Here is a 22,608-nt window from a genome sequence, read left to right on the forward strand (position 1 = left end):
CTTTCCTAAAAGCAAATGTGTTCCATACCCACATTAAGATGATCAAAATAGAAAAACATCCATAGAGTACTATCATCTAATTTATTAACAATATTTGAATACTCCCAGCTGCCCTAGAATTATTCCTTAAAAGAGAGAAGCCCTTCTTGTGGACTGCACTACCTAAATGTTTAGGATCTTGACATTAAGCCTATGTTTTGACATCTATATGGTTTTCTCTCCACTACCCTAGTTCATAGTGTTTACTGAGTTACACATAGTAGGCCCACAATAAGATAGGGCTCACTCATGGCAGCCAGTGAGAGAGGAAGCAGACCTCTTCCCTAGACATAGCCACTAAGCCACACTTGTCGGCACTGGGGCCCTTCCTTTCAGTTGTCTTCTGAGAGACGTCGGTTGCGTGGCAGCACTGTCTCCTCTGTGGAGATACCCAGGGCTCGCCAAACCACCTGTGGTCGCAGAGCAGTTCCACAGATGTGCCTAGCCCTAGAGCTGTCCCTCCATTCTGCAGTAGCCAAGTGACTCAATATCCACCCACTCACTCATTTAACAAGCAGGTATTGAGTGCCTACTGCGTGTCATGTACATTGAATATATAATAGTGAACAACAACAAAAATACCCCACCTCAAAATATTGCACTTTGGTAGGAAAGGGGGTGCAGATAATAAAACAAGTGAAGATATGATAAGTGCCAAGGGGGGTAATAAATCAGGGTAAGAGCTGTGAGTAAAGATTCTCTCTCTCTCTCTCTCTCTCTCTCATCATCATCATCATCATTCTGTGGTTCTGGGAATAGAAACCAGGGCCTTGTGCTTCTTGGGCAAGCATTTCATCACCAAGCTAAATCCCTAGCCCAGGGGCTAGGATTCAGATCTCCTGGGTGCTGTGCCCGACACAGTTTTGAATGAAAGTGTACTTTCCCTGCATGTGCATCTTCAGTAGTGCATATTGTGTGAGTCGTGAGCAAACCACTGCCGTCAGGATAGGCCTCCCTGTGCTGCTTGTCAATCCTTCCTCAGCACCCCCGCAGCCATGACCTGTTCTCTGTTCCTATGGTTTGGCCTTTCTAGAGCACCACATAAGTGGGATGATATATATAATAAGGATGCTTTGAATCTGGCTTCCCATAGCTAAGGAGAAAAAAAACACTTTCCAACAGTAAAGGAAAGGGAGCCGTGAACTTGTGAGAGCAAGGGAAGGGTTGAGGGAAGGAAAAGGGAAGGGAGAAATGGTACATTTTATTTTTTAAAAATGACCTGAAAGAAGTAGAAAACCCAGCCATGGGAAACAATGCAGGTGTTTCTGCCTGGGTGTCTTATTTTTATTTAGACAGATGGGTTGAGTCGTGTGTATGAAGCGTTTCTGTCTAAGTCAGGTTTTTATTTTTAATTTTTTGTTAAGGTTTGAGGAAAGTAGAGTAGAGAGGAAAGATGGCAAGATACTATTCATTAGTTCTGAGGGTCAGAGATTGCAATAGTGCCCAGCAGCCCAGGCTCCCTGGGAACTCCCTGTGCTGCCCAGGCAGCTTTTGAACTTGTGAAAGTGTTTTCCTCAGCCTCCCAAGGCTGATTGCAGGCAGGGGTTGCTGCTCCCAGCTTCCATTCATTCACTGATTCCTTCATTGAGGGTTTGGTTTGGGGAGTTTTGTTTTGTTGTGTTTTGTTGTTTAAGAAACAACGACCAGTCACAGCCTGTGACCTAAAGGAAGCCGGAGACCCTTGGATCCATACCAGGGCTAATTTTAGTTGCTGTATCTGACATAATTTCCTTTCTGCATTTCCTGAAAGTTAGGGTGAGCATGTAGTTAGTGAGTTTTTGGTTGTCATCTTTAAGTAGGACTATGAGGGGCATTTGAGTTTTGAGAACTTCTATTCCACTGGTCCGAGGGACCCCTACTGAGGCCCTCAAGAACTGACATTCACTGAATCATAAGATTGTATCAGGTAGCCGGGCGTGGTGGCGCACGCCTTTAATCCCAGCACTCGGGAGGCAGAGGCAGGTGGATTTCTGAGTTCGAGGCCAGCCTGGTCTACAGTGAGTTCCAGGACAGCCATGGCAATACAGAGAAACCCTGTCTCGAAAAACAAAACAAAACAAAACAAAACAAAACAAAAAAAAGATTGTATCAGGGCATGGAGATCCACGGGAAGGCATAGTAGAATGAGGGGTGTCTATACATGAGGGGCCGGAACAGAACTGACATCTTTTTTTTTAAATATTTATTTATTTATTATATGTAAGTACACTGTAGCTGTCTTCAGACACTCCAGAAGAGGGCATCAGATTTCATTACAGATGGTTGTGAGCCACCATGTGGTTGCTGGGGTTTGAACTCAGGACCTTTGGAAGAGCAGTCGGCGCTCTTAACCGCTGAGCCATCTTACCAGCCCCAGAACTGACATCTTAACATCATAACGTGTAAGCTTTTTTTGTTTCAGGCGATGCAACTGTGAAAAAGAAACCTGCCCCAAAGACACCTACAAAAGCAGGTAACAGTCACAGTCCTACCTGAGGGCTAGGGGGTCATCTGCCATGCGGCCTTCTTCTCTGCCTTCTGACTTCTGACCATATATGGGTAGTGGGCAGCAGATCCTTCCCCTGTCCAAGCTCCACATTTTGGGCTGCCTCCTTCTCCTCTAGGGAGCCTAGGACCAGCTGGTACCTCATCCCTGTTCCCTCCTGCTTCCTTCCTCTGCCTCTATCTATGCGTGCCACATCATATACTGATGGTGGCTTCTTTCCTGTCCCTTCTACAAAGTTAGGCCTCAGCCTCAGTCTCTACTTTGCAGGAGGGTGACCCACATCATAGTACTTTTAGGCCCTGTTCTGTATGTCCTTGTTTTCCGGGATGGTTTGTTGTCCCTGGGGAGACATTTGAAGGCACAAACCACATTGAGCCTATCAGCCAGGGTAACTGAAAGGCTGGATGCAAGCTAATGCTAAATTAAGAAATAATCATTGGGCCGGGCGTGGTGGTGAACGCCTTTAATCCCAGCACTCGGGAGGCAGAGGCAGGCGGATTTCTGAGTTCGAGGCCAGCCTGGTCTACAAAGTGAGCTCCAGGATAGCCAGGGCTATGCAGAGAAACCCTGTCTCGAAAAACGAAAAAAAAAAAAAGAAAAGAAATAATCATTGGGACAGCGATTCCAACCATTATGGGGAGGCACAAATTTCCCCCACAATCAATCTGTGAAGAACTATGTTGTGTAGATTGTGTGGGTCACTTCTGGGGACTCTAAAGGGTAGACAAGGCTATCAGGCTCCCTGCATTCAGAGCTTTTGGAGCAGGGGTCAATACCTTCATTCTTATCTTAAAGATTCCAGACGGGAAGAGAGCTCCACCAGACTACCGTTGCCAGCAGTGCCGGTGAGGTCACCATGTCTAAGGCCCCGACTCACATTCTGCTTGTCCCCTCCTAGCTATGCCCCCTCAAATCATCCAGTTCCCCGAGGACCAGAAGGTGCGCGCAGGAGAGCCTGTGGAGCTGTTTGGGAAAGTGGCTGGGACCCAGCCCATCACCTGCAAGTGGATGAAGTTCCGAAAGCAGGTCAGTCGTGGAAGCCGGGTGGCCTGAGGACAACTCCCATGAGAAATGCTGGGTGGCCAGGGGGCCGTGCTCTGTTTCACTTTGGAAGTGGAGGAGAGCGCTGGGTATGGTGATACATCCCTGAAATCCCAGCACTTGGAAGGCCAAGGCAAGAGAATTGCAAGATCAAGAACAGCCCAGCCAACCTTACAGGGTCCTGCTCAAATAAAACCCAGAGGCCAGGGATATAGCCTAAGATGATGCATAGTACCCCAAAACCCGGTTACTGAAAAAGAAAGATTATTACAAAAGAAAGGGGAAAGCAAACCTATCCACCAAACCTGAGTTCTTACTAACATTTTCTTCTGTTTCTACCAATGAGCCCTGGTTTTATTGGCAGTCTGTTTAATAAAATTACTCCTGCCCTCATCTGAGTCCATCTGCCTAGAATTCTTTTTGGAGGCAGGAAGTCAAAGCCCTCAGGTGACCCCCTCAGACACCATCACTGCTGTCCTGGCTGGTTAACAGCTTCCACTTAACACATGCTAAAAGATCAAAGCAAGCCTAGGTATTTGGGTATATAAATTATACATTGAATAGAATTTTGGCCGAATGACCCAGAAGTATAACTACAATTTATAATATGCTCCCTATGAAAACATTTGAATTTTGCAGGGCCCAGCTTCTCAGTGTTCACACTGGTAATGATACTCATGTGTGTGATCAGCAGACATCCCAATGTGCTGGGCTGGTTCTGCACTGGGAACCTATTAGAGCAATAATGGTTCTTGACCTGTGGGTCATGACCCCTTTGGGGTTGAATGACCTTTTCACTAAAGTCACCTAAGACCATCAGAAAACATAGATATTTATAGTACAAGTGATAATAGTAACAAAATTACAGTTATGAAATAGCAACAAAATAATTTTATGGTTGGGGGGGGGTCACCAAATAGGAGAAACTATATTAAAGGGCTACAGCATTAGGAAGATCAAAAACCACTTTGCAGAAGGTATGAGGATTCTTTGTAAGCTCTGTCAGCATGCTCACACCATGCAAATTGTCATGAGATGAGCCACAAGAACTAGCTCTGAGGGAGATGGAGAAGAACATGGGGCCCTGCCTGCCTAGACTGATGGATAAGGCAGAACTGTGTCCCTTTCAGAGCCAGTTAATCAAGTTCAGTACAAAACGTACTGCAGTTATGGAACCTTTCCGCATCTGTGCTCTCCAGTGTGGTAGCCACTGGCCCTGTCTGTTGAGCGCATGGAATGTGGTTAACACAGTTGAGGGATGTCTTCGTCACTGTTCCATTGCTGTGAAGAAGCACTGTGACCAAGGCAACTTATAAAAGGAAGCATTCAACTGGGGTCTTGCTTAGAATTTCAGAGAGCAAGTCTATGACCATTGTGCTGTGGAACATGGTGGCAGGCAGGCAGGCAGGCAGGCAGACAGAGAGTGAGACTGGGGCTGGCAAGGGCTTTTGAAACCTCAAAACCCACTCCCAGTGACACACCTCCACCAACAAGACCACATGTCCTAAACACTCCAGTAGCTAGGGACTAACCATTCAAACACATGAGCCTGTGGGGACCACTCTCATTCAGACTACCATGAGGAACTACAGTTTTGGTTTGGTTTGGTTTGGTTTTTTTCAGTACTAAGGTTTGAATTTTGGATTTAGGCCTATGTATGCTAGGCAAGTACTCTACCATTAAGCTACAGCTCCAGGCTTCTTTTTTACTTTTTGAGGTAGGTCTTACTAAGTTGTCCAGGCTGTCCTCAAACTTACTAATTTGTCCAGGCTAGCTGTGATCCATCTGACTCTCGAGCAGCTGAGATACAAGCCTGTGCTACTATGTCTGACTACATTTTTAACTAGTTAAAAATCACCTTATACAATTCCATGGCATCAGTCAATACACAAGGCTGTGTGAGCATCAGATTTCCTAATCCTTCACCCTAGAAGCCAGTGTGATTCTTCCCCTTCCTCAGTCTCTGCCACTTCTCCCTACATGTTATTATTATGGGCTTGCCTGTTCTGGACAGTTCAGATCGATGGAATCATGCACTCTGGCATATCCACCTTTGTCTCTGGACATGGTTTTGGTTTTGGTTTGGTTTTGATGTTGTTGTCTTATTTTGTTTTTGTTTTCTTAGTTTTGGGGATTTTTGTTTTTTGTTTGTTTAGTTTGGTTTGGTCTGGTAAGTTGTTTTTAGGGCTTATCAATGCTCTAGCATAAATTGCCATCCTATTTCTGTGTGTGTGTGTGTGTATGTATGTGTGTGTGTGTGCGCCCGTGCACACACGCACGCTAGAGGACAGCCTCAGGTGTCACCCTGTCCTCAGGCAAGCCATCTTCCTCCCTTGAGACATGGTGTCTTATTGGCCTGAGGTTTAACAGTTACACTAGACTTACCAGTTAAGCTAGCCAGCAATTCCCAGGCATCCTCCTGTCTCCATGCCCCCAACAGTGGCATTACAAGTATGCACCACTACACCAGACAAGATGGAGTAACCCCTGCTCCCTCCCCACTGTCCCATTTGTCCTTGGGAATAGCCGGTGAGGAGCCCCATTTCTCACTCCCACCTGTACCCGCAGATCCAGGAGAGCGAGCATATCAAGGTGGAGAACGGCGAGAGCGGCAGCAAGCTCACCATCCTGGCCGCGCGGCAGGAGCACTGTGGCTGCTACACACTGGTGGTGGAGAACAAGCTGGGCAGCAGGCAGGCCCAAGTCAACCTCACGGTCGTGGGTGAGTCCAGGAAACAGTAAGCAGGAAGAGCGAGGTGGGGGACAAAGTGAACGAACCCCGGATGTCAGCACCTTCCTCTTGCTTCCTCGTTCCCCCTGTCTTCTCCTCTCCTTACTCTCACACAATACCTTGCAAATGGATGCAGGACTCCATACCTGCCTCTGCTTCACCACCCACCCCCTAGCATCTTCCATTCACTGAGTCCTCTCCTTGTTTCTCGGGTCTTCCTAGCCATTAGAGATCCCAAGCCCTCCTGCCACAGGTCTTCTCGGTGGATTGTTCACTTCCTCTGGCTCATACCCACCATTGTCTGACTCCCTCTGTGTCTTAGTTTTCTTTTGCTGGGCTGAAGCAGCAGATCAAGGCAGCTTAGAGAAGGCTGGGTTGATTTGGGGCTTATGTTCCTAGAGGGATAAGGCTCCATCATGGTGGGGAGCATGGCGGCAGGCAGGCACCGCACTGGAGCAGCACCAAGAGCTCTCATCTCAACCTACAGACAGGACCAACTTGAGACAGCTCACATCTTTTGAAACCTTAAAGTCTCCCTCCAGGGACATACTTCCTCTAGCTAGTCCACACCTCCTAATTCTCCTCAAACAACCACCAACTAGGAAGCAGGAACTTGTGGGGGACATCTGATTCAAACCTGCAAATCCCCACCTGGGATCAAGGCCACTTCCTCTTAGTTTCAGGGGTTGGAGCATGGAGAATGCATCATGTACACACTCCAGGCTATGCTCTGGTGCCCCTAGACTGAGGTATTAGTGACCTTCAGAACTTTCATCCTTCTCTGGAGACATGTTCCCCATTGCCATCCCCCCTACCCCCACCCCACCCCCAGCACACACACAAAGCCCTTAGGCCTCTAGCTTCACTGAGAACTATGAGGCATTAGGCAAGACTTCTCTGAACCTGGTGGCCTCCAGACCTCCAGGTATCTGTATATCATGCCATCAATGGTATATCATACCATCAATGGTATATCATGCCATCAATGGTATACCATGCCATCAATGGCTCCTTTACCTTTAGGAGGGTTCTTTTCTTTGGTCCAGTTCCCAGGTTCTCGGGACTCCACCATCCTCAGCTCACTCAGCTTTTCATCCCCCGCTTGTTCCAACAGCACAGGCATTACCCCCCACCCCCTGCATCGATTGGCCTTCCTGCAGTGCTCTGCTTTCTGTGCCCCAACCCCTGGGCTAACCCTGTGGCAGAGCAGTCTCGCCCCTTTGCCTCTGGCCCTCTACAGCTACCTGCCCCTTAATCCCATGTTGCTTGGTCTAGAGAGACTGTTTCTCTAAGGTCACTGTGATTGCTAACCCTAAGTTCTTCCCCTTTCCATATCTCTGAGTCCCCAGTAAGTTGAACCCCTATTTAGACCGAGTCTCAAGATCTGGTGTTCCCTTCTTTCCTAGTAACTGTTCCTATGTCCCGATCTGTCTTCTGACACATCTAAATCGCTTTCTATATGGCTTCCTCCCATGGGTGATGCTCACTGTTTTCCCTCGGTCATGGTTCCCCATATAGTGGCAGATGCATATAGTACAGTAGAGGGACACAAGAAGGTGCAGCTAGGGGGACAGTAGACTGTGTTGTATGCCTGTGTGGGCCTCCTGAAAGACTTTGATCTGGTATTTAATTGCATACACATTAGATTTGAGTAGGTTTTCCAGTCAATCTTGACTTTCAAGCTTATAGGGTTTCCTTTAGTAAAAATTAGACAAAGGGGCTCCTTTGGGTTCAGTGTGAAGACAAGTCCCCAACTTCACAGCAGGGCTCACAGACCTACAGAACAAAAGAGTGGTAGAAAGGATTCATGAGCCACAGTGGGGATCGGTGGAACTTTCCAAGGATGAAGTTGGCAGTTGGAGAGGACTCAGAGGCTCTCTTAGTGCTGTCACTCTGTGGTCCCTAACTTTGGTCCCAGTCTTCCTTCTCCATCTTTATCTCCTACCCTCACCGTAGGCCCAAGGTGGATAGGTATGTCTCCAGCCATGCAGAAGGGAAACTAAGGGAAGAACTCATTTCAGACTTTCAAAAGCCTGCCCTCCAGATGTGCCATGGCCTGTGGATGGCTAAAGAGTGAAGAATCTCTCTAAGACAAAGAAAACTCTTCCTCAGCATTCCCGTCCATCTGCCCCTGTGTGGGGTCAACAACTTTAAACTGCTTTTCTGAAACCAGTGCCCCCTACCCCCATCCGGGGCCACCCCGGGCCGTGCCACACTCCCCTTCCCCCAGCCCCACTGCGGGAGCTGCAATTCTGACCTTTTATGGTTGAGTTTCTCATTCTCCACAGCGGTGCTGACAGGGCCATCGGTGTGGCTGCCTGCCAGCTGGCAGGAGCAACATGTTAAATGCCGTCCTAGGAGGGGAATGGAATGGGGAGCAGGCTCTCTGTCTGCCTCCCCCACCCCAGAGCTAAGAATAGAATCGCTCAATAAAATGAGGACTCGTATTGATGGCCACAGCACAGCTACATCCATTCAGAGCCCATGAATTTAGACTTAGGCCAAAGTAAACCAGGATTAAGCTGATTTACCTGTGTGTCTCCAGAGACATCTGCATATTAACTGATTGGGGTTTATTAAGTAGATATAAACACAAATGAGATAAAGTAGACATTGTTCCACCTATTCTGGACAGTTTTCAAGCACTTGAAACGCATCCACTTGATGGGCCGACTAAATAAGGCCACTTAAAAGTGACTTGTGCTCCTTAGCTGCAGAAGTCTCTTGTGGCATATTCTCTGAAGAGCTGCCTTCTTTTCAGATCACTCAAGAGTCTCATTTTCAAATCAACAAAAGCTAGCCCCCCCCCCCAGTTGGTTTAAGTGAGGGATACTTAGCTATTTCCGAGGCTAATTATTGTATTTTAAGAAGCAGCGTAAGAATGAGGTTTGCAGCCTGGCCTGGGCCTGCGCCTGCTCCTTCTGGGCTGTTCTGTGTGACCTGGGAGAGGATGAGGGAGGAGCAGGGAATCCAGATGGATTCTTTAATGTCACTCACCCAACACAAGAAAAACAGGCCTCCACCTAACTCTAAGGGAGAAAAACAAAGTATCAAGAACCCTAGACACTCAACCTACACCAACTACACTCTGATTTAAAGCTTATGTGATTTGGAAGGGCTGGAGATAGGCCTTAGAGATTCTCGGCTTACCAGTGTAAGCATGACACTAGCTTGGTCTCATTCTGCCTGACAGCATAGAAAGGACGGAACCCTGTCTGGTTGCACAGGGTTGTGGGACTCTCCTGTGGCTTTGTCCATGACTAGTGAGTGTTCCGGCTTGCTCTGATAATGCACCCTGACCGAAAGCAACATAGGGAGAAAAGAGTGGATTGGCTCACAATTCTGGCTTACAGTCCACCATCTCAGGGCAGGCTAGGCTAGAACACAGGTAGCTAATCATTTCACATTTATGGCCAAGAGCAAAGAGACCAAATGCATCGCTGTGTGCTCTCTTGCTCTCAGTTAGCTTACTCCCCTCATACTATCCAGGTTGCCCTGCCTAGGGAATTTACAGCCACAATGGCCTGAATCTTCCTGCCTCAGATAACAGTCAAGACATTCCCCATAGATACACCCACAGGCCAACCTGATCTGTGTAATTCCTTGTTAAGGCTTTCTTCCCAGTTGATTCATGGTTGTGTCAGACTGACAGTTAAAACTAACCAGCGCCGTGAATTCAGCCTCAGCCTCAGCCTCTTAGAGTCTCTTTCCAAGAGTGTGCTGCAGTTTAGGCCAGTAGCTGTTGGATTCAGGATCAGTGCTTGGCCATCTCTGCAGGCCCAGCCCAGACAGACATGGTGTGGGCAAACACAAAGAGGGCAAAGGGAAGCCGAGCTGATGGGAAGCATCACAGACAAGGTTCTCTGGTTTCCCAGGAATAGCCACCCTCTACTGAGCACAAACTCTTGCAGCTGGAAGGGTTTCCCATTCTGCCAGCCATGTCTCCAGGGAGCCCTGGGAGAATTCTGAGGAAGCATGGGTCCAGCTGTAGCCAGCGAGCCAGTCTCTTGTTTGCCAGGCACTGTCCAGGCCAGATGTGTCTGTCTTTAGCAGAGAAGCTCATGGGAGAATCCTGGTCCCACCCGGTGGTTAGTTCAACTCATGTGGGCTCTGAACTTGGAAAGGATAGAGGGCATCAGACACAGCTCTGAGGACAAGCATGGAGGAGGGATCCTAAACTCCTAGCACTCCTGAACCTTTGTGGTCCAAGAGCGTCAGGGTTATAAAGCACACAGGCCCAGCACCATGTTCCAGGGAGGTTTGTCGTTCTGCTGGTCACATGCGGGCCTGACCCTTTGGTCTCCTAAAATAGTGATGAGAGTGGAACACTAAGACAAACCTGCAAGACTCTCTGAATGTTCGTGTTCAAATCCCTTCACAGTGGCAACATTCTGCTTGTCATGCAAGCCTCCTCCCCCATGTTCTGCACCTTCTCCTGTGCTGGCTGAGGGAAGCCCCACCACATGTAAATTAGTGGTGCCTGTATCAAGGGTAGGTGCACACAGCAACTCTTCAGCAACGTTGATCTCTCCAAGTTGTTTTTTTCCAGAGCAAACCAGAGAGAAGGCAATCGGCCAATGGCCAGGGTCTTTACTTGTATAAACCTCCATGATTAAGTCTGCCAGAGGTCTGGGGCAGGGACAGTAGGACTTCTCCTCCCCTACCCCCACCCCTCCCCCACCCCCAAGCAGACTCCTTCACTTCCTTAGCTGATTTCCAGAGGACTTGAGCCACTTGCCTCTAAGAGGATTTAGAATAATAAACATCTTTGCCAACACCAGAAATGTTTCTTACAAAGACCAATATATCCTTCAGAACAAACAGAATTTCTAAGAGAACATTTTCAACAACCAGTGAAAGCGGCTCACAATTCCTCCTCCATCAGTTGCAGGAGGCCTCCTGTGTCGCCAGGGAAACAAGGAAGTGGCCTTGACAGGACTTAAAACAACCAGGAGAAGTGGCTCCTTATGGGAGGCCACCAGTCTCACTGTGAGGCTGCCCGCAGTGATGGGAGGTGGCTCTCTGGGAGCAAATGAGTCCCAGACAGCAAAGATTAAGCTAGGATATCAAAGAAGGAGACAGGAGATTAGGGGTGGGCTTCTGTGGGTAGAGTGCCTGCCTGGCTAGGAACTGTGAAACCTTGAGTTCTGAGCCCAGCACCACATACGCCAGGTGTCCTGGGGTAATAGAAGTACTAAACGTACTGAACACGCAGTCAGGAGGATCAGAAGTTCAGGTTCATCTTTGACTAGGGAATGAGTTCCAGGCCCACGTTAGGCCTTGACTCATAATAAATAAATAAATAAATAAATAAATAAATAAATAAATAAATAAATAAATAAGAGAAAAAATAGTTAAAATGGAGGAGAGGTGAGAAGGAATATGTGTGTACATATGAATATCCACAAAATAAATATACAGTTAAAATTGATATTTAATTATTTCAAAATAAATTTATTTATTTATTTAAATTCACTTAAAACTAAAAAGAAGGGGGAGAGAATTAAAGTGGAGGAGGGGTGAAAAGGAATGTTATGCACGTAGGAATGTGCACTTTTATATTTGCATATGTACAGCCTCATGAGTATGTATCCACACACAGACATACTGAGATGTTCCTTCACAGAGTCCTAAGGCTGTTTTTCAGGATCCCTTTGGCCTCCCTGTCTGGCTGGGCTTCGGAGAGGAAACAGAAGTCTTTACCTGTCTGTTTGCTTACTCGGTGTACAGACATACCTGTTAACACCATTTTCCCAGTGAGAACGACAAACAAGCTAGCCTTAAATTTTCTGACTTTGGCATACAAATCCACATCACATAGTTTTAACTGCTGTTTTGTGAGGGGACTCAGACTTGGTTGGTGGAGAATGAAAGGGTTTCTACAATTAGCAGAGAGCTGTAACCAACCAAACAACCGCAGAACTAACCAGAGAAGTACAAGTTCTGCTCAGATAAGCCACTAAGAACACCCGGGGAAACTCAGAGACTTCATTAAACTGTTGGCTGCCATGATTTGGCTTGAACTGAGCAGCCTCACTGGTCTAAGCCAAGGTCATCTGGGAGGGAAGGCGGCCAGCCAAACGGCCCACTTCTCTTCTGTCTTCAGGCCGTTTTTCTCTCCCTTAGCCAAGGACAGGAACGATATACAATTGTGGTTCACTTCTGAAATTCTTTCTCTCATTGCATACCAGTCACATGATAGTTGAAGATGTCGGGTAAAGGTTTTTGCCCGGTGACAAAACTTGTGTTTGGCATGTATGGAATTCTGCAGCACCAAAACCCAAAACAGCAACGAAGAGGAACACAGGAGTGGTTTTTGTTTTTGTTTTTTTTCAATCCACTATAAGGTTAGAAATAAGCTTCTTATTAATAATAACGATTGGTCAAGTTGGCCACCTTCTAAGAACATTTCCCAACACCCTACTGTTACCTGCACTGCCCATATAAGGAAACTGAAGCACAGAGCATTTAATAGCTACTGAGCGGGGACAGATCTTTGTTCAAAGCCAGATTGACCTGATTTAAGAGCTTTAAGATCTACTGTGCTATCAAACCCCTCGAAGGGACAGGTGTTTCCCAAGTCCCAAAGAAAGTGGTGTCACAGGTCACTGGCTCTGGGCCTGACAGACACATGGCCCTCCTCCCCCCACACATACACACAAAACTTTCTCTCCAAACATATTTCATGGGAAATAGTCTACAACTCCTACACAGCTTCCTAGATCTGTTTATTCTGAAAAAAAAAATATGTTTATGACTTGGACAAAGTACAGGAAACCATGACTTCTGGTCTGAATAACCAGCCAAAGATAGAGATTCTTTCAAGCAAGAAACTGGTAGGTTTATGTGTTGCAGCCCCAGTGGTGCATGAAAAGATGAGAGCCAAACATAGGGAACCAAGCTGGGACTCACTACCCATGGCAGAGCTAATTAAAGAATGTCCGTTTAGGACTGGATGATGCTGGGGTATGGTGTGTGCATGAGAGAGGGGCATCCTGGATTTTATTCCCATCATGGGGGCTGAGAACGTTCTTTCTCTGTAGTTGTACAGAATTTGAGTGACCTTGTGTTTCTTCATCCCCAGATAAGCCAGACCCTCCGGCTGGCACACCTTGTGCTTCTGACATTCGGAGTTCCTCACTGACCCTGTCCTGGTATGGCTCCTCATATGATGGGGGCAGTGCTGTACAGTCCTACAACGTGGAGATCTGGGACACAGAGGACAAGGTGTGGAAAGAGCTAGCCACGTGCCGCAGCACCTCTTTTAATGTCCAAGACCTGCTGCCTGACCGCGAGTACAAATTCCGAGTGCGTGCAGTCAACGTCTATGGAACCAGTGAGCCAAGCCAGGAGTCCGAGCTCACAGCTGTGGGAGAGAAACCTGAAGGTAGGGCTGCCTTCAGTTCTTCCTGGGCTTAAAACCGATATGCATGAACCCAGACGGATTTCACAGAGGGGAGGAGGGAGGTTCAGAGAGACTGAATCTAGAGGTGTGAGAGGCAATACCTTTGGTGCTCTTGGTTTTTAAGACTGTGTGGCTGACCCATACTTTAAAAGAAGTTCATAGGGCCTTTCAAAAACTCATTAGCCAAAGCACTGAGGGTGTAGTTCAGTGGCAAAATACTTGCTTAGCGTATGGGAAGGGTTAGGTTCCATCACTGATATCCCACTCAATGAAAACATTATGCCGGAAGTTTTGTTGCCCTGCCACCGAGGCCGATGTTTTCATTGGCAGGCAGGCTGTCAGGTAGACCTCAGGCTCCTGTGTTCACCTCTTGTCTCCTCCCTGCTTCTGTTGCTCTCACAGGTGAGTGTCTGCTCCATGTCAGGACTTAGGATATAGGGCAGAGAGAGAACTTAAGTTGAGGGAGGAACACACAGACAACTACAGTGAGACAGACGACATCTCGCTAAGATGATGGAAATACAGAGAAGAATGGGAAGCTTTGCCAGAGGAGCTAAAAGGCTTCCTAGAGGAGGTGGCACTGATGCTTGGGAAGGAGACTGGTACACTGAGAAGCCGGGAAAATAGCACATTCCACACAGAGGATGCCACAGCCTGAGCAAGGTTAGGAAGTGACAGAAACTAGTGGCATTGGAAAAGCTTAAGAGTAGCTAGGGCATACGTCGTGGGAGGTAGAACAGAAGGAATAAAAGTGAGAAAGGGTCATTTGGATAAAATTACAATGCTCTCTAAAGCTTTGCAGACAGGAGACGATGTGATCAGTATTTTAGAAAGGAATCTTGTGAAGTAGTGGCACTTGTGCCACTCCAATATGGCAGCCTTCTATCTTCTCATCCCAGCATCCCCAGGCTTCCTGAAGTTTCATTTTCACATGATTTGCTCCTGAAGGCATTCAGGTACCCATGAGCATTTGAGAAGCCTTAAGGTTGCTGATGGACTAGAAGGATGAGTTTGGAGTCTGCCTGGTACCTGATGAGCCTCTGTGAGCGCAGCCTAGCAGAGCGGTGGTAAGGGCATGAGCTGAACCTGCATAGCATGGACTGGACCATTCTGGCTGATTTGGGAGTGAGGGTATTAGAGAGGGCCGAGAGGGTTCTAAGATGACTCTAGTTCCTGGCTTGGATAACTCAGCACACATTCAAGAGACAACTAGAGGTTTATTAGCTTGGGACATGTGGCTGATGCCACCATTGAGTATCTACCATATGCTAACAGCATCTGTATCATTCTCTTCAGTCTCCATTCAATTCACTGCCAACAGCCCAGCAAGGCAGGTATCGCCTTTGCCCTCCTCTGACAGGGGAAGTGGGGATAAGGGGTGGAGCTTCTTGCCTAAGGTCACAGAGCTTATGAATAGTGAGTAGGAGCTTGAACCCAGAGCTGTCTAGCCCAGCGCTTGTTCTCCTCTGGTCAGATGGAGGGAAGAAGTTAGTTGGGCTGTCTCCCTACTGACCTGGGGTACTTGAAAGTTAGATAACGGCCGGGCGTGGTGGCGCACGCCTTTAATCCCAGCACTCGGGAGGCAGAGGAAGGAGGATTTCTGAGTTCGAGGCCAGCCTGGTCTACAAAGTGAGTGCCAGGACAGCCAGGGCTACACAGAGAAACCCTGTCTCGAAAAACCAAAAAAAAAAAAAGAAAGTTAGATAACAGAGAGGCTGGGAGAAGATGAAGGGTTTGGTTTCAGACTAGTTTAGTAGAGCCATCTGAGGGAAACCCAGGCATTGAGTCCCAACCTTAGGAGGAAGGGTCAAACAAGGGCTCTAGATTTGGAAAACTTCCCTGTTTAATAGACAACTGAATGACATCAATGAGGTCACCCAGAGATTAGAGAAGTCAACATTAATGCCACAGTGTGAAAGCCCATGGGTCTAGAAGAAATCTGGAGTTAGTTCACTGTGGACATTGGGGGCGGGGCAAGTTTCAAGTGAACTGGATTAACGCCAAAGAGATGGGGACTCGGGATCATTAGGATTACCTGTTGTCTGATAGTGATCTTTGAAATAAAAATCCATAGAGTTTCCATAGTTTGGAAAAATGGTTTCCCTGGTGAGGGAATGAATGGAAGAGGACAGAAGGATGGGGTGTTATTGCCGAGTTTTAAGCAAAGAGGGGGGAAAGTGTTGTGGATTTAAGACAGGGAAAGTGGCAAACAGAAGGGACATTACTCTTGGGGAGATATTAAAGGAGTCAAGTAGACACCATTGTGGGACACTCTGGTATCGAAGGAGAAAGCCATCCTGGAAGGACCATGAAACCCAGGGGCACCCTGAGTGTGAAGCTGTCTATATGATAACCTCCCGAATTTCCAAAGTTAGGTATAGACCAGCCCTCAAGTTAAGCGAGGGCTCCAGAAAGAAGGAAGAAGATGCTAGTGGATAAACCAGCTTCACACTGTCATCTAGCCAGTCGCAGGCTGGAAACCTTCACTTCCAAACCATTGGGACGTAGTCAGGCAGGACTCTGTGATAACCACGTTGTCCCAGAGGAAGCTGACCTGGGCCCTGGTTCATGGCAGCTTTCACAAGGCTATGATCTACTGGTGGCTCACAGCATATGTTGGGGAAACTGAGTATCAAAGCCACCATCTGCTGCCCTCCTAACACTCTTAACACACATGCATACTACACACACACACACACACACACACACACACACACACATACACCATCCTTCTGCAGTGGACAACTTAGGCCACCCACAGGATACAGTTGGGTCATGGAGCATTTTTAAGATATTTCTTGGGGAGCAATAGGTAGAGAAAACCTGTTCGTTGACTGGCTCGAAGCCATCCAGGCCCTGCTGTAGAAACCAGGAGCGACCAGAATCCCTGATCAACCTGAAAGACTGGTGGGAGGCGAGGCATGACTTTCAGGAGGCCAGAGCTGTGGCACCCAGGACTGTGGAGAATGGCATGCTGGTGGGCAGTGGCCTGGCCCTTGAACTCCACAGCAGGCTGCCTTGTGCAGCCTCCAGAACCCTCCCACTGCTGCAGACAAACAAATGGAGGGATTGCCTGAAATCCAGAGGAAGGATCCGGGCCACCCAGGGCTTCCCGACAGGAAACTACTCCTACTCCAGGCCTAGTTGTCTTATCCAAGAGGGAGGAGGAGGGGAAGAACTGTATGCACAAGCTAGGCCTGAGCACAGAGGACAGGGAGAAAAGGGAAGAGGCCAGGGGTGTGGGGATGTCCCAACCCAAAGTCGTCTGTGGACTTCAAAGGACTTCTGTGGACTCCTTGGGTACTGTGAGTTCCAAGCAAGGGTAGCTCTCTACTTGAGGGGGAAGTGGCTCTTTTGGAGGTGTGGTGGGGAATGCGTGTGTGAGTGTTGGTGGATAAATGGGAGAAGCAGCAGTCATCGAGGTCACTTCAGTGGTGTGGCGTGGCGTGGCTCTTATGAAAAGCGGTGCCAATCAACCCTCAGTCCACAAGCACCGTGCACTGGGTTGGCTCTCTTTCCATCCTAACACCAGTCTTGTCCTGGCAGCTTCGGTTTTCACCTCATCTTGATCCTCTGTTCCATCTATTTTCAACCCATTCACCCACAGGTGTCCTGTATCCCTCCAGTATTGCTTGGGCTGCCCCACACACTGAGGATACAATGGGAGACTGAAAGCGGGGGCTTCCCATCAGCCTCAAGGCTTGCCTATGCCAGAGCCATCTTTCAGATCCAGAACCTGACAGCATCTTGCCCAATCTCACTAGGCCTACGTGAACAGAGCCCCCCACCTTGATGCCCATTCCAGCCACGTTTTAGATGCCGCTCCCGGCTGATCCTTCTGACTTTGAAGTTCTCCCCACCCCCATCCTTGTCCCTACTTCTAATTTGTCCTAGGCTATAGAGTTATTACCAAAACAGCTGTGACTGAGACTTCTTGCCAGTCAGCTCCTTGTATCCAAGAGCAGTTGGAACTTCATAGCTAGGCTGTGTCTCTGCAGGGCTCCCAGAAGCTGTATCCAGAGCCACACTGCCCTCTAGTGCTCACTAAGCGCACAGCTGTCCTCTGTACAGAAAGGAATAGCGCTCCTCTGTCTGGGAGACTTGCTGGGACCTGCTTTTTGAGGGCCCAGAGTTTTCCTCTCCAAATACCACCCCGGGGTGATGAGGCTCATTTGTTTACGGGAGCACCTCTTTCAAATAGCTCTTCCACTTAGCTCTTGGGTTTGTGGTTCATTCTAAATAGATTTTTAAGAAATTGTGTGTATGAGTGTTTTTGCCTGCATGTATGTCTGTATACCACATGCATGCCTTCTGAGGAGGTCAGAAGAGAGCGTCAGATACCCTGGAACTGGAGTCACAGACCATCATTAGCTGGGAATCTAACCCCCAGTGCTCTTAATCTCTGAGCCATGTCCCCAACACACTAAATAGATTTTTTTTAAAAAAAATTTTTAGTTGAAGTCCTTTCTTTCATAATTGTCATCTCCTTTCTTCATGGTAAGAGGGACACCAAGGGCTCACCTGTGAGGTGGCTGCTACCTTTTGTGGTCCAGGAGCTCAGCTCACTGAGGCATGGTTTCCTTCAACTCTTCTCCTGCCTGCCACTTTTGTTCATCTTGCCCCACAACTAGAAAGGAGGCAAGGTGAGAAGGCAGGCAGACTCCAGCATCCCAGAATCTCAGTCCTTCCAAAGGAAGGTGGGCAGGCATGGCGCTCACATGGGCAGGCATGGCACTCACATGGGTGGGCAGGCCAGGAACCCAGCTCTGTGACTGGAGGCAGGGTAATGGGAAGAGGCCAACCCCAGAACTAAGTCCCTCTCCAAGTCTAGCTGAGAAAAGCCCTGTGCTCAGTGACTGGCAAGGCCCCCTAGTGGCTTGTAGCATTGTGTCACTCTGTCACAAGCAGAGCATAAACCACTTTTGTAGACACCAGACAGAGAAAGCCTGCATTGGCTTTCTTACACTGCTGCTCAGAACACTGTTTCCATGCCAGCCGGAAGTAGCAGGGGACAAAGAGAACAAAGCGACTCTCCGTACCTTGTCCAGCTCCATCCTAGCCTTCTAGCTGCCCACAGCTGGAGTCCTGGGAACAGACACCCGAAGCTCTACCAGTCATCCTTGGGTCATCCTTGCCATTGCTGGGGTATCCAGCACCACTCAGTGCCAGCCGTATGGATCTCAAAGCATGATAGTTAGCTCCTCCTGGCCCCTACGCTGTCCCCGGCCCCCTATGCCATCCCCGGCCATCTGCCTTTCCCGTTTTGCTTTCCCTGGCTGTTCTCCATGTCGCTCTTCCCAGGCATCTTGTGATTAGTTTTCTAAAGCTAAACTTTGTCAGTCACATCTGAAGAACTCCAAACAGATCACAGCTTCTGGTTTTATGCTTATAAACTCTTAGAACCCCCTTTTACCCCCTTTGGCAAGAGGTACTTACCTGTGTGGGCTTGGGTTAGTTTTCCTCCGGTTGTCTGTTTAGGTTCCAGCGCGTTCAGTCCTCAGTCTGAAGGATGCACTTGCCATCCTCAGGTCCAGCTGCACCTGCTCCCTGGCCCTCCCCTCCCTCCCCCACCAGACAAGGACCTGACAAAGCCCTGCAGAACTCGGCATGCTAGTGTGCAGCCCTGCCTGCCTGCAGTGTCTGGCAAACCCTCTGGGGTACTGTCCTCCCAAGACAAACACCCCTACAGCTGTGTCCCCAGCTTTGCTCTGATGGCAGCGTCAGCAAGTTAGCCTTTCCCCACCAGGCTTTCTTCCACACTCCAACACACCTCTACACTCTCTCTCACACACACATCTAATTTACACTTACACACTGATATTATACCACCCACATATACATTTGCACCTGCCACACGATCCCTGTCACACACACATATAAATACACACAGGCAAATGCACGTTCTCACACTGCCCGTGTCCTACACACACGCACTTTCACCCACACGTATACACGCTTACATATATGACTGCACTATCTGCACTCACATACATCCACACTACACCACATGGGTGTAGTCACACTTCTATGCTAACCTACACACAGACAGACACTTCCATACTAATCTTCACAGATAAAGTCACACACTTCCATGCTATTACATGCACACACGTATTCTGTGCCATCTCACAGACACAGTCACACACCTCTACACTATCATATGCACGTATATACTACCCTATACATATACACATATCTGGTACATATACACTCACACAAGTCTATGCTATCCCATACAAATGCACTCATAGACTTCCACACTCACACCTCCATGCTGTCCCTCACACATACACTCACACCATCCCATAATATCCCCATATAATCACATTATTATACACTTCAAAACCACTCCATACACATAGACTCTCACACACTTGTCCACTATCCCATGCACACAGACCTTCTCCTCAGACTGTCACATCCACACACTTCCATACTGTCCCCCATTCTCATGCCCTCACCGATCCCCGCACTATCATCCTTGTACACACATACTCACTCATCTCACGTGTGTGTGCTTACACTCTGTCACACACATGCTCACTCTCACACACGTTTCCATTTCCTTGTCGTCACGTTTATGTTGGCCGTGTCCTCGCTGTTTTCCTCAGGACACCTCTGTTCATACATCCCTCAGCCATGATGGCTGAGGACCCCCAAAGTGTTAGAAGTCACACGTATGGCTCCTTCCTCTTACAGACAAGGAGTCTGAGGTTCAGAGAGCGAAAGATACTTGGCTCAGATCAGGAAGTTAGATGCTTGCCAGAACAAAGGAAACCTGGGGTTCTGAAGTAGACAGGCTCTGGGGTCCTCTCGCCTTGTCTCTTCCCCTAGCCCGTGCTCCTGGTGTATGCATAAGAGCAGCCCCCTTGGGTGCTCCTTGATGCTTGCTCGCTCGCTTCCTGTGCACCATCATTCACCCCCATTGCATTCTGTCTTCTCCTGGGAGGCCACTCAAGGGCACCTTCTGAGAACAGTGGCAGGCTTTGCCATTGTCCTGGGTGTCTCCTCCTCCGCTGTTTGTTTGGTGCCACGATGGTACATGCTTCCTGATATGACATATGTAACTGGAACTTGCTTCAAGTTTCTATGGTTTTGTCCATACACATAAATGACGAGCTTTGGGAAGGCGAGAGTGTTCCTTGTGTGTGTTTTGTGTCGTGTGCCCACATTGCTGGCAAGTTGCTTGCTATGCTGCTAGAATACCATAACAAATATTCACCAAATGTATAAACAGATTTAACGATGGAAGTAATTATAGACTGCTGACTTTTCAAGCCATGAACTTGAAAGCTAGTGCGACTGTCACCGTTGTGTGTTGGTTCTGAGGTACCCAAGGTCTACAGTAAGAAAGGTTAATGAGGAAATGGCTGGCAGTCACTGGTAAGAGGAGAGTATGAAGGTCAGACATGGTGGAGGAGTCAGGAGGCTGGCCTGAGGAGACCAGAGCTTGCCAGTATGTATCTGACTCCTTTTCCAGTCAGAACTGGCCCACTTCAGGGAACGTCTGTGTGAGTCAGGTGCTCTGAGACCTGGGGAAGCCCCCATCATGCCTTGCTCCGGGTAGCCTTCGGTACTAATCACGATGCTCTTTCTGAACCTCCTTGTCTCCTCCAGAGCCAAAGGATGAAGTGGAAGTGTCCGATGATGGTGAGTGAGGCCGGCTGTCTTTGGGACAGGATCTTGGGATGAAGGGGCTGGAAAGGGGGAATCTCATGGCTCACACCCACCCTGACCTGTGCCCCACAGACGAAAAGGAACCTGAGGTTGATTACCGGACAGTGACTGTTAACACTGAACAGAAAGTGTCGGATGTGTATGACATTGAAGAGCGACTAGGATCGTAAGTGGAGTTTATAACTGCCTCTGGGCCCCAGGGTACAGGTACAGGACCCACAGTTCCTCCCAGCACCTCTTCCTGTGTCCTCTCGGACACAGCTTCTTCCAAAACCAAGAGTCTACAGATGGGGCGGGAATGACCCACAGGCACATGCCTCACCAGGGGCCTTCTCTGGAGCTGCTCCTGTGGTTCTGTACAGACCCAGCTCTGTAGGAGCCTTAGGTGAGGCCCCCTATGTCTCTGCTCACAGCACAGCACTCAAACGGAAGAACAGGATTTGAATCAAGTCTCTTTAGCATCCCTTGCACTGGGTCCAAAGTAGCTCAACTTGGCTTTCCTTCTCTGTTTCATTGACAGTGGGAAGTTTGGACAAGTCTTCCGACTTGTGGAAAAGAAAACTGGAAAAATCTGGGCAGGGAAATTTTTCAAGGCCTATTCCGCCAAGGAGAAAGACAACATCCGTCAGGAGATCAGCATCATGAACTGCCTCCACCACCCCAAGCTGGTCCAGTGTGTGGATGCCTTCGAAGAAAAGGCCAACATTGTCATGGTTCTGGAGATGTGAGTGGCACCGTAGTCTGAGAACCTCTTCCTGTGTCCTTCCCACTGTCCCAACCCAGCCACCTCTGCCACACAAGGTGTGATGGGCAAGATACTCACTGTCACCAGGACCATGGCTGATCAGTGGGAACCAGAACTGGCCCTGACCCACTGAGCAGCAGTCTGCTAGCAGCCTTGGGACCCCTGTACCCACTGTCCTCCTGACTTCTTGTCTAATCTTATCTTTTTAACATATAAAGTCACGCCGGGCGTGGTGGCACACGTCTTTAATCCCAGCACTTGGGAGGCAGAGGCAGGCGGATTTCTGAGTTCGAGGCTAGCCTGGTCTACAGAGTGAGTTCCAGGACAGCCAGGGCTACACAGAAAAACTCTGTCTCGAAAAACCAAAAAAAAAAAAAAAAAAACAAAAACAAAAAACAAAAAACAAAAAAACATATAAAGTCACACTAAAAATGATAAGGAAACAGAAAACAGTCTTCCTCCCATCCATTCATTCATCTTTCCTG

The 22,608-nt window shown here is 48.3% G+C and overlaps 1 protein-coding gene across 2 annotated transcripts in view; it reads left to right on the top strand.

Annotated features, from left to right (window-relative positions):
• Mylk (myosin light chain kinase) overlaps window positions 1-22,608 on the top strand; it is a 252,091-nt gene that overhangs the window by 201,514 nt on the left and 27,969 nt on the right. For both annotated transcript variants that reach the window (XM_029470833.2, XM_029470832.2), the window contains exons 19-25: window positions 2,441-2,491; window positions 3,423-3,550; window positions 6,134-6,287; window positions 13,381-13,683; window positions 21,319-21,351; window positions 21,451-21,544; window positions 21,899-22,102. In XM_029470833.2, coding sequence (XP_029326693.1) covers window positions 2,441-2,491; window positions 3,423-3,550; window positions 6,134-6,287; window positions 13,381-13,683; window positions 21,319-21,351; window positions 21,451-21,544; window positions 21,899-22,102 — 967 coding nt within the window. The remainder of the gene's footprint in view (window positions 1-2,440; window positions 2,492-3,422; window positions 3,551-6,133; window positions 6,288-13,380; window positions 13,684-21,318; window positions 21,352-21,450; window positions 21,545-21,898; window positions 22,103-22,608) is intronic.

The sequence above is a fragment of the Mus caroli genome, unplaced genomic scaffold (assembly GCF_978045245.1).
Source record: "Mus caroli unplaced genomic scaffold, Mus_caroli_1 scaffold_17, whole genome shotgun sequence".
NCBI classification, from domain to species: domain Eukaryota; kingdom Metazoa; phylum Chordata; class Mammalia; order Rodentia; family Muridae; genus Mus; species Mus caroli.